Below are 15,818 nucleotides of genomic sequence, written 5' to 3' on the forward strand. Positions count from 1 at the left end.
TGACATCTCATCAAAGATGAAGAAGAATATGGAAGTCTGGGCATTTACGGGGCTGACGACCGTCATCGGCTGGTTTAAGTGATCACTTTACACACGTGTAACATTCACCAATTCTACCCATTATTGACAACCACACTACTCACATTCTTGGAAGTTCTATATATATGAACCAATTTAGAAACCTTATTCTTGAATCACTAGAACTTCACTAGAGACATCTATTGGTGAGATGTAAAGAAGCTCTTTTATTAAGCAGAAACTCTTATATTAGTATGTGAGGTCCGAATCCTGGATTATAATCACACACATGAGAAACGCCAGAAAATACCATTTTTACTTTTATTATTTAAGCTTATAGTTTGACCAGATAATTTATTTACAACATTTTGAAATGTTGACGTAATTTTAATCGTGTTTTCATGCCTTTTAGTGATTGTCGGCTGTATAACAAACATCCTCCTAATAAAGATGCATTTTTACGCTACATGAGAGATTATTAAGTAATTTTTTTACTAAAACATAGTAATATTTAATAATAAACAATCCAAAATAACTCTCCTCAAATATTCTAGGAAGAATTTGACATCACAATGTTGAACCATATTGTTTAAAATAAAGATATAAGTATTTTTATGAATACATGAAATATGTAAAGAGAAATTTATAATAAAGAAAATAAATAAATAAATAATTCAGTTCAATGCCTTTTCTCTGAAGCCAATGTAACAAAAATGAGAATATTCAATCAATGCTTGATTTTTTAAGAATACTGAGAAACAATATTCTAAAACAAGTTATTTTTGGGGATCCCGCAATTTATTTGTATTCTGTCTATCTGTTTGTTAAATCTTTTTTACGTTTATCGACTACAAATTAGCGATTTTTGTAAAAATGTACATAATTATCTATGCATCGTCTGGGGTGCGTTCAGATGTTAAAACTCTTTTAGACAGACATGTATTCAGATTAGGAGATTATTTGGTTATTTTAAAATTCTTTCATTTTATATTGAGCTCAATATAATCATAAATCGCCGTAACTGTAACTGCAGATGGAATTCAGATAATACGATTTTACGAAGTGGTGGATATTTTATTCCTTTAATTTTTATTTTCAGTTTATTGGGTTTAAATTAACAGTTTTCGGGTTAGATCACGTTTTCTCATCACAAATTCAACAAACGCAATAAAACCAATAATAAACATTGATAATGGCATTACAATAGAAATACAAATTTAACTTACAAATTAATTTGTATTCTGTACGAATTCTCAGGTACTTATTTAATTTAACCTTGCCTTAATTTTATTATTTTTTTTAGTTCAAAGTAGTTTATATGTATCTCATATAAATTATGACCCGCTTAGTTCTTAATTCCATTCTTAATTTATATTTGAAGAATGTTTCACTTAGTAAATACCACTATTTCTTAAAATCTACTGTGACACGTGTTTCGATCCATTCCGCATCATTTTCAAAAACGTTGTTTGAAAATGATGCGGAATGCATCGAAACACGTGTCACAGTAGATTTTAAGAAATAGTGGTAATTTACTGAGTAAAACATTGATTAAAAATGGGTAGATTTTACCACAAAGTGAATGCCGAATCAATTAATGAAGATTAATAATTATTTGAAGAATTATATCACTAAAAAATAACGTGTTTTACGGAGTTACCTTTATTATTTTTAAAATAAAATTTATAAATAAATAAGTCTCGAGAATTTATAGTAAGTTTTATAGGACAATCGTAATTATGAAATATTTTGTTGCAATTGAAACTCGAAATTGGAGTTAGTTGAATGAAAACGTATGATTGTGTGGATACATTTTTGTGCAATGAAGCACTTATACTTACATATTATCCGCCTTTGTAGAGTGGTAAGCGCATTTGGCTACCGTCCTGGAAGTCCCTAGTTCTATTTCTCGGGGGGTCATTTTCACTCTTATATTTATTAATATCACCTTGGACTAGTACAAGCGGGACGGATCACCTTGCCTTCGTATAATAAACGATCAAGATAAAAATGGTTCGTTAGGATGCAGTGCCCTATGTACCATTGGGTGCTTATAGGAGTTATAAGAAGAATCACTTCCATGGAAACATTTAAATATGTATACACCGAAATGTGGAACATAATATGTTATGATATGACAATCGTTATAATATTTTAACAATTGATATTAATAACAAAAGATTTATGATATAATTTGAACAATATAAAGAAAATGCGAAGTAGGTACAGATAAGATACGCATACTAAAAGAAAGCGTAAATAATTACGTAAAGGTATTTTTTTCTTAAAAAAATAGCAGCCTTTTAATTAAAAGAACCTTTACATACATGTACATACGTGTAGGAGAAATTAAGCAATCTATGTTTCCGCAATATTGTCTAAGATTAACAGTTCCATGTTCACACATGGAGAATTATTGGGCACAACTCACAACCTTGGTTTATCTGAGACTGCAGTATTGGCGACAAAACACACGTCTGCATGACAGCTTTCCGTGAGAGATAAACTTAGCCAATAAGTGATTTTCCTTACTTAAAATACTTCCTACAGACATGCACATATAAACTTCATTTATCCTATTATCGCAGTTCAATAATCAATGACAAAAATAAATACTAAGACAAAGTCACATCGAAATCTGAGATCCTACTAAAAAGTCACCGGACTTAGCAGATCACAAAATACACCCAATATATATATATATATATATATATATATATATATATATATATATATATATATATATATATATATATATATATATATATATATATATATATATATACATATATATATATACTTAAATAATATATGCTTTTTCACTGCGCATTAAAAGGAATTATGACATATCATTGTCTATATATATATATATATATATATATATATATATATATATATATATATATATATATATATATATATATATATATATATTGGTGTTTTATTACCATTTTACTCATAATTGATATATATATATTTACAACATTTTGAGTGTGTCCAAATACTTGTTCACAAAATCTGGATTCTCCAATTATAGGAGTTATTTTCATATTATTTTTTGACATCTCATCAAAGATGAAGAAGAATATGGAAGTCTAGGCATTTACGGGGCTGAAGACCGTCATAGGCTGGTTTAAGTGATCACTTTACAAAATGTTTCACGTGTGTTAAGTGATCACTTAAACCAGCCTAGTAAATAGGTCGTCAGCCCCGTAAATGCCCAGGCTTCCATATTCTTCTTCATCTTTGATGAGATGTCAAAAAATAATATGATATCTATATTAATCAAATTTCGAAAAGCTGTTCATATATTACGAGTGAGAATACAAAACGTTTTAAAAATCTAAGTGATATATTATATTAAACCAATCTCAAAAATAAGTACAAATTTCAAGTTCAGCCTACTTGTGGGTATATATCTAAAAAAAGGTGTATAATTCATTAAATATTTGCCTTTTTTGAAGAAAAAAATGGCGACATGATAAAATACAAACACAATACCAGATACGCCAATTAAATGATAATTATTACCCAGTAAATATCAAATGAACGAGACTGCGAGGAGTAAATCATTAGACCAAAACAAATATTTCCATGATTTTTTGCCATAAATTCGCCATAAAGTTGGTGAGCTGGGATTAAAAATCACGATCTTGTGATTCAACCATACAAAACCATGTTTTCCATTGTGATACTGCGTATTTATTGAGAATGAAGAATACTAGACGACTCTCGCGATTATACCAAGGATTTATCTACTTTGCAACTTGGAGCTTTTCGACCCAAAACCAAAGTGGAGAGTTAAACGATAAGATTTCATCAGTCTTCAATCTTACCTCAGTAAGGGAGGACGTTTTGTAAGAAATAAAGACGCTCCGAGGATAAATAAATTTGTTCGAAATATTGTGTATATCCTGTTTATAAGTTTTTAAAAATTTATTTAAAATGTCTTTCGAGTCAGTTGTGAGACTTGCGTTTGTTGTCTGCGCGGTCTCAGTAAGCGGAATTGTTCGGGGAAAGCCGTTTGCCGATGTTCCCGGATTTGGAAGAAATTTGATCATCAGGAATTTACCCCCAATCCCGGAATTTCAAAGCAATTTATATGAAGTTTACATGGAACCTTTCGTTTACGTAAGTATATTTTTACTATCCTATAGGAGTATTTAAAAATAAACAGGTACCTATTTTAATGCACATTTATTGCATATTTTTATTATCCTGTTTTTTTTAAAACCTGGCTTAGCCAGTTTAAAATAAATATCATCTCAGGTAAAATACGAAATTTCCAGTAAAGGAGTCATTGATATATCAAAATTATTTTGTTAAAACGCTTTATAATAATGTTATAAATATATTATTTTTGTTGGCTAAAGTCATATTTTTTTGGTTCAAAAATTTTGTTTTGCCCCGTTGTCTTTTATAATTTTTTTTTCAAATATTAAGATTCTGGTTATGTTTTAAATTCCTTTTAAGTTTGCCTATTCCTATTTTTCTGAAATTATTTTTTGCATATCTTGAGATACCAAATGTTTGATTATGTTCAGTATAATTTAATTTCTTTTTTACTTTGTTGGTGCATTTTTTATATTAACTATTTTATTTTTCTATCTTACTACTCTTCAACTGTACTTACTGCCCCAAATTTTCGATTAATATGTTCTTTAACTATATTTTTTTAAACATTTTTTGTTACTCGTAGTATTAGTAAGTGTCTTTTTATAAATTTATCCAGTATATTATTTTTATATATTTATCTAGTATTCCAAAAAGTAATCATAAGGAGTAATATATTTTGTTGGTAGCTTTGGATTTCGTATCGGAAGTTTAGTTTAAAGATCACTTAAAATGCATGTTTTATAACTCTTTAAGCTACTAGTCTGGTTTACTACAATGCAATCTATTTTTTAGGTTCTAACCCTAAATTAGCCATTGTGGCACTGGGTGCATTTTGAACGTATGCTTTTTTAAAAAATGCCTTGACATACGTTCCTAATATTCAATACTGACAGTGAACAATCCTCCATCGTATAAATTAACGATTAGCAGCACCACTTAGCACAGGCAAATGGAATAGGGAATTTGTAAAAATATTTAAAAAAAAAAGATTTTCAGTACTTTGCTTTATGGTACATACGAGTATATACATGCTTTACTTATAAAATATTTCAATTTCAAAGCGATATTGTAACATCGGTAAGCTTTTATGTTCTTTAGAAATCCGGTTATAGTAAGCACATGTTACTTCAATGCGGATTCGTGGTTTTTATTATTAATTGATGAATTCATCATAAGATTAGAGATCCTGAAATCATCACTTTGATGTGGCAAAAAGTGTGATCAATTTCAAAATAAAGAAAGTTTTATTTATTTAATTAATTAAACCTTTGAAATAAAATAAATTTGGATTAAATAATGCAAACTGCAACGTGTAAGATGCAACATAAATAAAACAAAAATATTCATTAAATTGATAATTTAGACCAAAATAATTTCATATTTTAACATTCTTTAATTCAATCATTTTACGTGCAAACTTATTCCAAAATAAAACATAATTTTACTTAATTTACAGATCAGTTAATTATTTGGGTTATTATTCCACATATATGTCCACTGTGTGTGTTAGTACTTATTGTAAACGTTTTTAATTAGATTGCATTGTCTAACATCAGCCCTGATAGTAGACGCAGTAATGTTATCTGAAACGTCGGCAAGAATCACAACTAATTTCAAATCTAAGAAATTTATTAAAATATTGTAATAAATAATTTAAGTCTAGTATTATGGTACGTGATTCTTTATATTTATATTTAATTTTAATAGACTTATTAAATTGCATATTCAATATTTATTTAAAAGTACACTTTTTTTAACTTTTCTTATGAATTACTTTTTAAATAATAGATATGAAAGACAACGCAGAAGGACACAAGCTGAATAAAAATTAAAAAATCAATGAAAAAAATAAATATTTCCCTTTGATATTTTTACACTCTATATGATCGAGATGAAACCACTATAGAAATAAAAACTTAATAAGAATAGTAGAATTTTTTCTCTCAATATGATGTTGGTAAATATTATTATGATATGTTTCTTCTTCACGTCTACAAAAAAGGGATATACATTCTTTACGCCCAGAATATATTTTTTGCATTATTACAGATCATCAAATCATTGTCTGAACCTGGAAGTATTGATTATCCTTGTGAAGGCCAAGGCAACACACGAACATGTGACCTCCGAGTGCGGCAGGTCGAATTATTGTGCTATCCAGTGATCATATCAGCAATAATATTAACGTGTGTTCTATCTTATTCATTTTCCCTCACGATTTCCATGAAAAAAAAACTTAATTTTGCGTTGCGATCATTACGTAATCAATATCCACTTCGCAGGGTTGATGGCCGGGAATTTTACACGATCTAAACATTTTTTAAAACCATTTTACGATACGCCATAAATAAGTTCTTTGTCGTTCCATGGAATGCCTCGTGAGATGTTTTTTTTTTCCGCGAGTATTTGTCACTGTAAATCATAACTCTGCAACACAATGTATAATGCGTTTAGAGCAATTTATGAAACAGTTGAAAATTATGTAAAATACGGACATTTTATGTGTACTTACTTGTATGTATTACGTTGAATCTCTAAATTTACGCAATGGCACGGTTTTATTTATTTTCATAATGCTTTAAGTGTACTATTATTTTACATACATTCAAATAAAGGCATTATAGGTATAATTTATATTTGCTGTTATAATAACATTGATTGCATATCGAAAATAATATTTGCTCTCCTTTTGAATATCTCATATTTGTTCAGGAAAAATGTTGGTGATCCAGATTTGTGTACTTATGTAAATTTGTATTTATTTGATATATTATTGTTATTAAAAGTATATTATTCAATAACAAGAAAAACATATGAATATAAAATTTTACTCAAAAGGCTAAAAATTATATTAAAATTTTATTAAAATTATATAAAAATTTTATTAAAATTTTACTCAATAAAACCCATAAAATCATTACGGTTAATTTGAATTTTAACCTTTTGTTTTTGTATTTATACATCAAACCATTTTAGAAAAAAATGTGATAATTCTGCTATTTAATGAATTTCGGGTATCATATTTTCATTTAAAAAATTATAATATAAGTACTCGAAATTGATGAAATATTTGAAAAAACTGTATCCATTAATTAATGTCTTTATTTATGTAATTAATTATATGTTAGCATATTCGAGCACGTTATCTTTTTTCATTTTTCACTTTAGCTTCTAACGATTACTCGTTTCAACGAAAGAATCAACTACTAGTTACTTCTACTTTTATGGTTTATTAATTGCAAGCACTTAAAACGAGTATCATGGTACTTGTAACTTAATTGATTGATACCTGAATACATAGATACAAATCAAAATAAATAAAAAAGTACTGATAAAAGAGAAACATGCTTCTGCTTATTGGGTTTTAAAATAAAATAGGAAGTGTATTTTATAAATAATTTAATCATGATTTTTCTCATTCCTTAAGGGATTCGTACCTATTAAACTTTTGTACCTACCATTTTCTCTTACATCTCCTATTGTCTTTTTATATAAAATTTACTATCATTCTTTTCCCTCGGCTCCTTGACTTATATGATCTGTACCCTAACAAATATATTATTCTGCTAGATCCAATAACCGGAGTGCAGAACTAATAACCTTACCCTCGTGTAATCTTCAATACGATCAAGGGTAATACCGCGTCAAACTGATGGGGTGCCCTATGCACCAGGTGATGATGGGATCGTAGATTCCTAATGCTTTCCAAAATGATATTTTCAAAAATTTTGTTTTGCCCCGTTGTCTTTTATAATTTTTTTTTCAAATATTAAGATTCTGGTTATGTTTTAAATTCCTTTCAAGTTTGCCTATTCCTGTTTTTCTGAAATTATTTTTTGCATATCTTGAGATACCAAATGTTTGATTATGTTCAGTATAATTTAATTTCTTTTTTACTTTGTTGGTGCATTTTTTATAGTAACTATTTTATTTTTCTATCTTACTACGCTTCAACTGTACTTACTGCCCCAAATTTTCGATTAATATGTTCTTTAACTATATTTTTTTAAACATTATTTGTTACTCGTAGTATTAGTAAGTGTCTTTTTATAAATTTATCCAGTATATTATTTTTATATATTTATCTAGTATTCCAAAAAGTAATCATAAGGAGTAATATATTTTGTTGGTAGCTTTGGATTTCGTATCGGAAGTTTAGTTTAAAGATCACTTAAAATGCATGTACTGATAAAAGAGAAACATGCTTCTGCTTATTGGGTTTTAAAATAAAATAGGAAGTGTATTTTATAAATAATTTAATAATGATTTTTCTCATTCCTTAAGGGATTCGTACCTGTTAAACTTTTGTACCTACCATTTTCTCTTACATCTCGTATTGTCTTTTTATATTACATTTACTATCATACTTTTCCCTCAGCTCCTTCACTTACATGATCTGTACCCTAACAAATATATTCTTCTGCTAGATCCAATAACCGGAGTGTGGAACTAATAACCTTACCCTCGTGTAATGTAAATATACGATCGAGGGTAATACCGCGTCAAACTGATGGGTTGCCCTATGCACCAGGTGATGATGGGATCATAGATTCCTAACGCTTTCCAAAATGATATTTTCAATAACTACAATTTTAGAACTTTTAAATTGTTTGAGTAATTGGAACCGTTATCTTGTTTTAATTTATCGTGTTGGTACAGTAGTTAACTTTTTCTACACCATGTAATTAAACATGGAATAGCACAATAATAATGACAACTAATAAATTTAATGCATAGTTGGAATGGTAATGCAAATTGTGTGTTAAGGCTGAGAATTATATTGACTTAAGAGGCATTCATTTACTTAACGGAAAGTTATAAAGTAAATATCGATTAAATTCAAGGATATTACTTGTAATCGGATATCCTTAAACTTGAAATAAGAACATGTGAAGAAATTAATTTAATACGTGGCTGTGCATAAAACCATATTTTAATTAACTTTTACAATTTATGTTCATTTATTAACAGTTCGTCTCAAATTTATCAATGTGGTATCGTTTTGTTTGTCTGACTCGGATTTGTGTGTTACAAGGATATTACTTGTAACATCCTTGAACATGAAATACGAGCGTGTGCAGTCAGCATTTATACGAACGTGTGCATTCAGCATTTATAAATACGGTTGGAGATAAAACCATATTTACTTTCACAATTAAGCTTTTTTCATAACAAATATATCGTAAATTTATCATTATGGTATCTTCGTGTTAATAAACTTATTAGGGTAGTAGCCCGTTTTGAGACAGATGATGGTTGTCCTAAAATTGTATAAAATAGTATTGTATTATTTAAATATATATAAATTTATAATTTCCGAAACGGTGTTTAGATTTCTTTATTTTTCATAATACTCAACATCATTCCAGCTATCCACACCAAGTTTCAAGTACCTTCTTTTAATCCCTCATCCAGTGGTTGAAAAGGAAGATAGTGGTGGAAAGGGTGTCATATTTTCTTGATCGCCATCAGTCCTGCGCTTCAGTTACCATTCCAGGGCGATGATAAATACATATTCGAGTGAATCCCAAATATTAGTTTTAACCTCCAGCATTGTAGCCAAACAGGAGACTTAACAGTTATCTACTCCCGACTAAGAAAATATTTGATCTTTAAGAAAGATAAATATGTAAATTCTAAAAATGTGTTTTGTTCAAATCAATTGAAAGGAATTCCGTTATAGTTGGCTTTCATATTTGCACACTTCAAACCACTCACAACTGAATAACTGATTAAATTATAATAAAAGTTTATACGGAACCATAAAAAACAGTTTTGCATTTGTTTGGAAAAATGTTCATATTTTAATTTCTTAGTCAAGTGAATAAAACAAGGATGTTGATTGTATGTTAATTAAGAATGAAAACCATTATTACTGAATCAAGAAATCGTATTTTATTAGAATGTATTTTGTTAGAATGTATTATCCTTTTTAATGTTATAATGTTATGGAAAAAAAACAACTACAAATATGAGTAACACATAAGACATAGCTTTAATTATTTTATAATACTAATTTGACTTAACCTAACGTTACCACTCATCAATAAACAAAAACAATAACAATTGAGTATTTTTTAATTTGTATTTTTTAAATTTACTTTCGTTTAATCGCCAAAATTACTAAAGGCAAGTTAATAAAAAATAATTTTAGTTTAAGTATTTTTACTGAAGTCAACAAATTTTTATATCATACATTTATATAATATTTTCATTGTATTATTTAGTTCTAAGCAAATCTCAAGTTTGACAATATAATAAATAAATGAGCAAATGAAATAAAAAGTATCCGAAGCGCAGAAATGATAAGTGTTGTTTACAAATAATTACCGAGATAATCAAAGGGAAGGAAAGCGCCACACTCATCGTTATTATGACTCATCAATACATTAGACGCACGGAATTATTTTTTAATACCTTTTTTGCAATTTCCAGAAACGTAACCTGTGATCCCAAATGATTATATACAAAAGTAACTTTGATCATTTCAGTCAAAGAACTCATGACTATGATTCTTAATGTGTCATCATTATGACTAGTCATGTTTACGAGTAGATGCAACCTGTTCTTAAGATTATAATATATTATCGACGCGTGTATAATAAAAGTAGTACAAGTAATACAAGACAAAAAACAAAACAACGCAAAAAAGTTTTTTGATGCAGTCTAGCATACTCGAAGCTTTCATAGTGATATGCCAGTCGCTAGGTAATTTAAAATTAAGCTTTTTAATTGTTAAATACATTTTAATTGAAAAAGTGTATCAATAGAAAAAAGGGTTATAGTAGTCTAAATTCTGATTTTTGGGACTCTAACCCTGTTGTTTCAACCGTCATCTTTAATTCTGTATATTTTCAATGGAAAACGGTTAAAAGCTTATTTATCTTTTTGAATTGATATTTTTCGATTTAACATACGTAAGAGTATATTGAAAAAGATAATTGAAATTTATCTATTGAGATGGTACAATATTTAAGTTTTACCTGTCTTAGAGATAAAAAATTGAAACTGAAGATGGAAAATACAATTTAGAATTACTTACTACCATCTTCCAATACCAGAACAATATTGTCTAAAGACGTTACAATTCCTTGTAAATAAAATCTTTATAAAGATAAAAGTATTCAAATATAAAAAAGTCGAATAAATGACATACTTATATTACATATAACGATTTACTACAGAAACTGATTTTCATGTTTACCAATGATTGGTATCAATTGGAAGGTCTTTATTTGTACCAATAAGAAGAAGGTTTAAAATCTTATAAAGTTTTTAATCGGAAAACAATAAATTCTAAAACGGTAGTATTTTTTCTTTCTATTATATTCTTGTACCTTCCGATTTAAAAAAAATAATATTATAATGTGATTATTGTTATTTTTAGTTCAGTTTGATTATTTATCATCAATATTTTTGTAAAAAATAAGTATTCCATAAAAAAACTACATGATTTTTCACAAAATGATATTGTGTACGATTATAAAATTTCAGCAAACATTTAATTTATGATATATGGTATTTTACACATTCAGGAAACTTCCCGACCACCTTTGCGGGCTCTGGCCGTGATAGGCGGAGATGCGGAGGGCACAGGGGGGGAGCTGATTCTCTCCCAGTGGGGTCCCGGAGGACCTGTCCTGATAGAAGGAAACGTCACGGGACTCAACCCGGGATCACATGGACTGCACATCACGCAGAAAGGGGACATGCGCCAGGGCTGCGACTCAACAGGCCGCCACTTTAACCCTTATTTGGTAAAATAATCTTCCATTTGTTAAAATTTGCTATTTCCAGTACAGTACAAATAAACAAATATTGAATCTTTTTGTCATCTAAATACAGATGAAGAAGAAATTGGAAGTCTGGGTATTTACAGTGCTTACGGCCTGTAATAGGCTAGTTAAGTATTCACTTTGAACCCAAACTTCCATTTTCTTCTTCATCTACGTTGAGATGTCAAAAATGTAAAATTACTCTTAGGCGGAGAAATCCAGATTTGTGAACAAGTATTTGGACACACTCAAAATGTTGTGAATGGACTTTGAGAGCGATATTATTTATAACCCGAATTTTTACAGTACCAATTTACAAGATAACGTGGTTTACTCGTTTCTCAAATTATTACCAAATAAAAGATAAAAAATCTCAAAGAAAGCAATATAAATTCTTTATATCGCATAATCACAAGCAATTCAGTGTGCTACGAAGATATTTCTCTCCTAATGTTTAACAATGATTCCCTTAGCATTTTTGATCATTGATTTTATCAAAGTTAAACAAATTTCATAGAATAATTTATGAGACGAATAATTGATAACATTTTTTTTAATTCTGAAAAAAGATGAAGGGTGATTGCCATCAGACTTTGAGTTGTATTTTATTTTAAAACATTTCAAATGATTAGTGTATATAATTTAAAACTAAAATAAAATGATAAGTTTGTGGTTTATTTTTTTGAGCAGTTTATATTCTACTTATATGTAGTTTTTCTGTAGGTTCAAAAAAATGAATCAACGACTCGCTATAGTTAGCGTTAGAGGTACAAGTTTTCTTTTGCTTAAAGTAGAAGTATGAAACTTATTGATGACACATGTGCTCTTTTCCATGGCGTGTGAAATTGTGATACGGATGTTTAATTAGCATTTAATGATTGGATATCTAGGTGGACAGCTAGAATAAAATAAAGCTAGTAGAAACTCATTTTACTAGTTTTTCTGTCAGATAAATATATAATGATTTAGATTTATGGCTTTAAGCAGCAAATAAATCGAAAAACGAAGAACAGGTTACAAATATATTTTATATAGACGAGGATGTCACTTATTACTGTAAATATTATAGATAAATAAACTTCGAAGAAGTATTAAAGATCTTATAACGTTTTATGCCAACCTAACGGAGAAGTGGCGTTAAGGTCTTGATGTGTTTGTAATATCGTTAAATTATCTCCGTAAGCAAGTAAGCGCGGCTCCTATTATTTAACACTTAGGTACTTACTAATTATTACTTCATTATAGTATTGGAATACATCATTAAATTTTCTGTGTTATTAACAGACAATTTGAGATTGAAATCCAGAATAATTTAATTGAGTAATTTATTGTAGATTAATGTAGTATGTAGTTAATCAATAAATGACACTCACGTGTTCATTCATGTGAAATTATTTTTTGCAAATTTGCAAGCATCTTTAGTATGAATCATAAATAATTATATAATGTTCGTATAAAGCAGAGGTTCCCAAACTCTTTTATCTCGTAGACCCCTTGCCTTACTTGATATTGATTTTTATTAAATTCATTAACTTCAAATGTATTTTCGACAGCCGGTGTATGTAGTGTTACTCACTTTGAACCACACATGTTAGGTTTTATACATTTATATTTTGAATTCAAATTAAAACATCGACCCCTTGCAAGTTGTCATAGACCCCTGGGGGTCGATATAGACCACTTTGGGAACCACTGCTATAAAGGAAGCTTGAAAAAATTGAATAAACCAAAAGCAAAAATAAGAAATAACAGTATTTATGGGGTTTGATCTAATCGTAATAGAGTTACAATGAGTTTTAAAAAAAATATAATATAAAAAAATTACGATTCGTTATATTTGTTGTCTGATAAAAGTAGTAAGCTATAAATTTTTGACGTACATATCTTCTCATGGTTGTATGAAAAGAACATCAACCATGTTTTGTTTTGTTTTTTAAATTAAGGCCTACAAAAATTTATCTACGCATGATGTGACAAAAAAATAAAATCATCGTGGACATTTTGTATCCTTCAAATTCCATAAATGATTTAGAGACGAGTTGTTATCCCGTAGTATCATGTGGACTCTTCGACTGTTCGACCTGACTGTTCTATTCCTTTTTTAAAAATATGCTTAGGCTAATTTAAAAAAAAGAGTAAACCCCCCTATAACGCTGAAATAGGTACCGCGTTATCGCAGTGGACGTTATAGGGAAGTTAATGTTTAAAACTGAATTTATTCTTAAATGACTCCTTACAGTCAATTCCGCTAGTTAAAATGTAAAAATACAATTTCAAACATTAACCCTTTATAAAATTCCCAAAAGGTGGGGACTGACCGGAGTATTAACATTCGCGGCGAGCATCCGACTTCGGATGGAGCACTCGGAGCTCTGTACTGACTATACGAATGCTGGCATCGTAACGTGTTACGTTACGACGAAATGACTCCAGACAGTCCCCACCATAAGATAAAGGGGCACCTATGTCAACGTTGTAGGGGGTTCACTGTACATGTACATACATTTTTTTTATAACTAGTTAAGAAATGTTTTTTTTTATATAAATTAAATAAAAAGTTTTATTTTACAGCACCGGCATGGGGGTCCAAGGGACACGATTCGTCATGTTGGAGACCTTGGAAACGTCAGAGCTAACGATGATGGGGTAGCTCGGATAAAAATCCTGGATACCCTCATCTCCCTCACTGGCCCAAGAGGCATCGTGGGACGTTCCATCGTCCTGTCGGAGAATGAGGACGACTTGGGTCGCGCAGGATCAGAAGAAAGCGCCATAGACGGATCTTCGGGAAAAGCTGTTATGTGCGGTATTATAGGATTCATATAGATTGACATACGTAAAAATTAAGAAATAATGTTATATTTCCAAAAACTACGAAAATAATATGAATGATTTTATGATTTTGAAGAGGACCATAGTGTTGCTTGACTGATTTTTTTTCTCTCCATTTAAATTTCTTTAAAACGTTATGCCTGCTCAACTTACGATCCAGTTGATCTTAGACAGGCGCCGTGGTATAGTTGGGTGGACGCTCGACTGCGAAACTGGCGTCGTTGGTTCGATTCTCGCCGATTACAATATAAATTAAATAAAGATTTATTTTCAATTGGTCTGGGTGTTTTTTATGTATTTTTCACATTTACCTTCCCTATCCTTACTCTCCTACTTGCTGACAAGCCTTTAAAAAGAAGGCTTGGCGGGTTATTCCTTGATAAATATATTTTTAAATGCTAATTCTAAATTGTTTATCATAGTATCTTCCTAAAACAGACAATGATGTCGAGGTAGAGTAAGTTAAATATAATAGTAAAATAAATTAGTAATCTTAACAGATTTCTATTATATTTTAAATATGTTTCAAACTTTTTAATGTATTAAGCATTCGTTTAATTCGTTTGAACATATATTTAGTACTGAAAATTCTTGGTTGCATAACTCGTCAAGTTTTTTAGTTTTTATCAAGTGTCGATATATTATAATTATATTATTTAACAATAAGCCGATATATAAATTACTTGTTTTTGTCGATTTTAAATGAAAATTTAAATGTTAAAATTTACACACATCATACAAATTAAAACGCATTGTAATTTTAATGAAATATTTGAAAAACAAACTATTTCAAGATAATTAAACATTTCAAAAAGATGCAATTATGTAATTGTATATAATAAAATACATATTTAACAAAATATGCCTGTAGTGTTTATGTATTCATAAATATATATATATATATAAAAAGTACATTAATAACTATAACCTATATGTGTAAGAAATTAGTATTTTAAAACCATGTATGAAAAATAAATGAATGTTTTCCATATGTTTTTTTTCTTTACTGACTTATCATCATCGTAACAATTAAAATTTCAATGCGTCGCAATGCATACCAAATACCTTCGGGGCGTT

At 29.1% G+C, this 15,818-nt stretch overlaps 1 protein-coding gene across 1 annotated transcript; it reads left to right on the plus strand.

Moving 5' to 3' along the window:
• Positions 1-3,703: 3,703 nt before the first annotated feature.
• On the plus strand, positions 3,704-15,018 carry LOC148298585 (superoxide dismutase [Cu-Zn]-like). The gene is made up of 3 exons (XM_088276769.1): positions 3,704-4,149; positions 11,670-11,891; positions 14,481-15,018. Exons 1-3 carry the CDS (start codon positions 3,964-3,966, stop codon positions 14,733-14,735), a joined length of 663 nt encoding a protein of 220 aa, XP_088132895.1. The 5' UTR covers positions 3,704-3,963; the 3' UTR covers positions 14,736-15,018.
• The last annotated feature ends 800 nt before the right edge of the window (positions 15,019-15,818 follow it).

Source organism: Brachycentrus maculatus, unplaced genomic scaffold, assembly GCF_059751285.1.
Source record: "Brachycentrus maculatus isolate JH-2025_06_01 unplaced genomic scaffold, ASM5975128v1 h1tg001837l, whole genome shotgun sequence".
Classification (NCBI taxonomy): Eukaryota; Metazoa; Arthropoda; class Insecta; order Trichoptera; family Brachycentridae; genus Brachycentrus; species Brachycentrus maculatus.

What these genes read in the sequence shown, in the direction of transcription:
- LOC148298585 (XM_088276769.1), top strand. Translation starts at nt 3,964, where the DNA reads ATGTCTTTCGAGTCAGTTGTGAGACTTGCGTTTGTTGTCTGCGCGGTC. An exon ending in ACATGGAACCTTTCGTTTAC is followed by an intron (nt 4,150 to 11,669) that starts GTAAGTATATTT and finishes TTACACATTCAG; the next exon opens with GAAACTTCCCGACCACCTTT. An exon ending in GCCACTTTAACCCTTATTTG is followed by an intron (nt 11,892 to 14,480) that starts GTAAAATAATCT and finishes TTTATTTTACAG; the next exon opens with CACCGGCATGGGGGTCCAAG.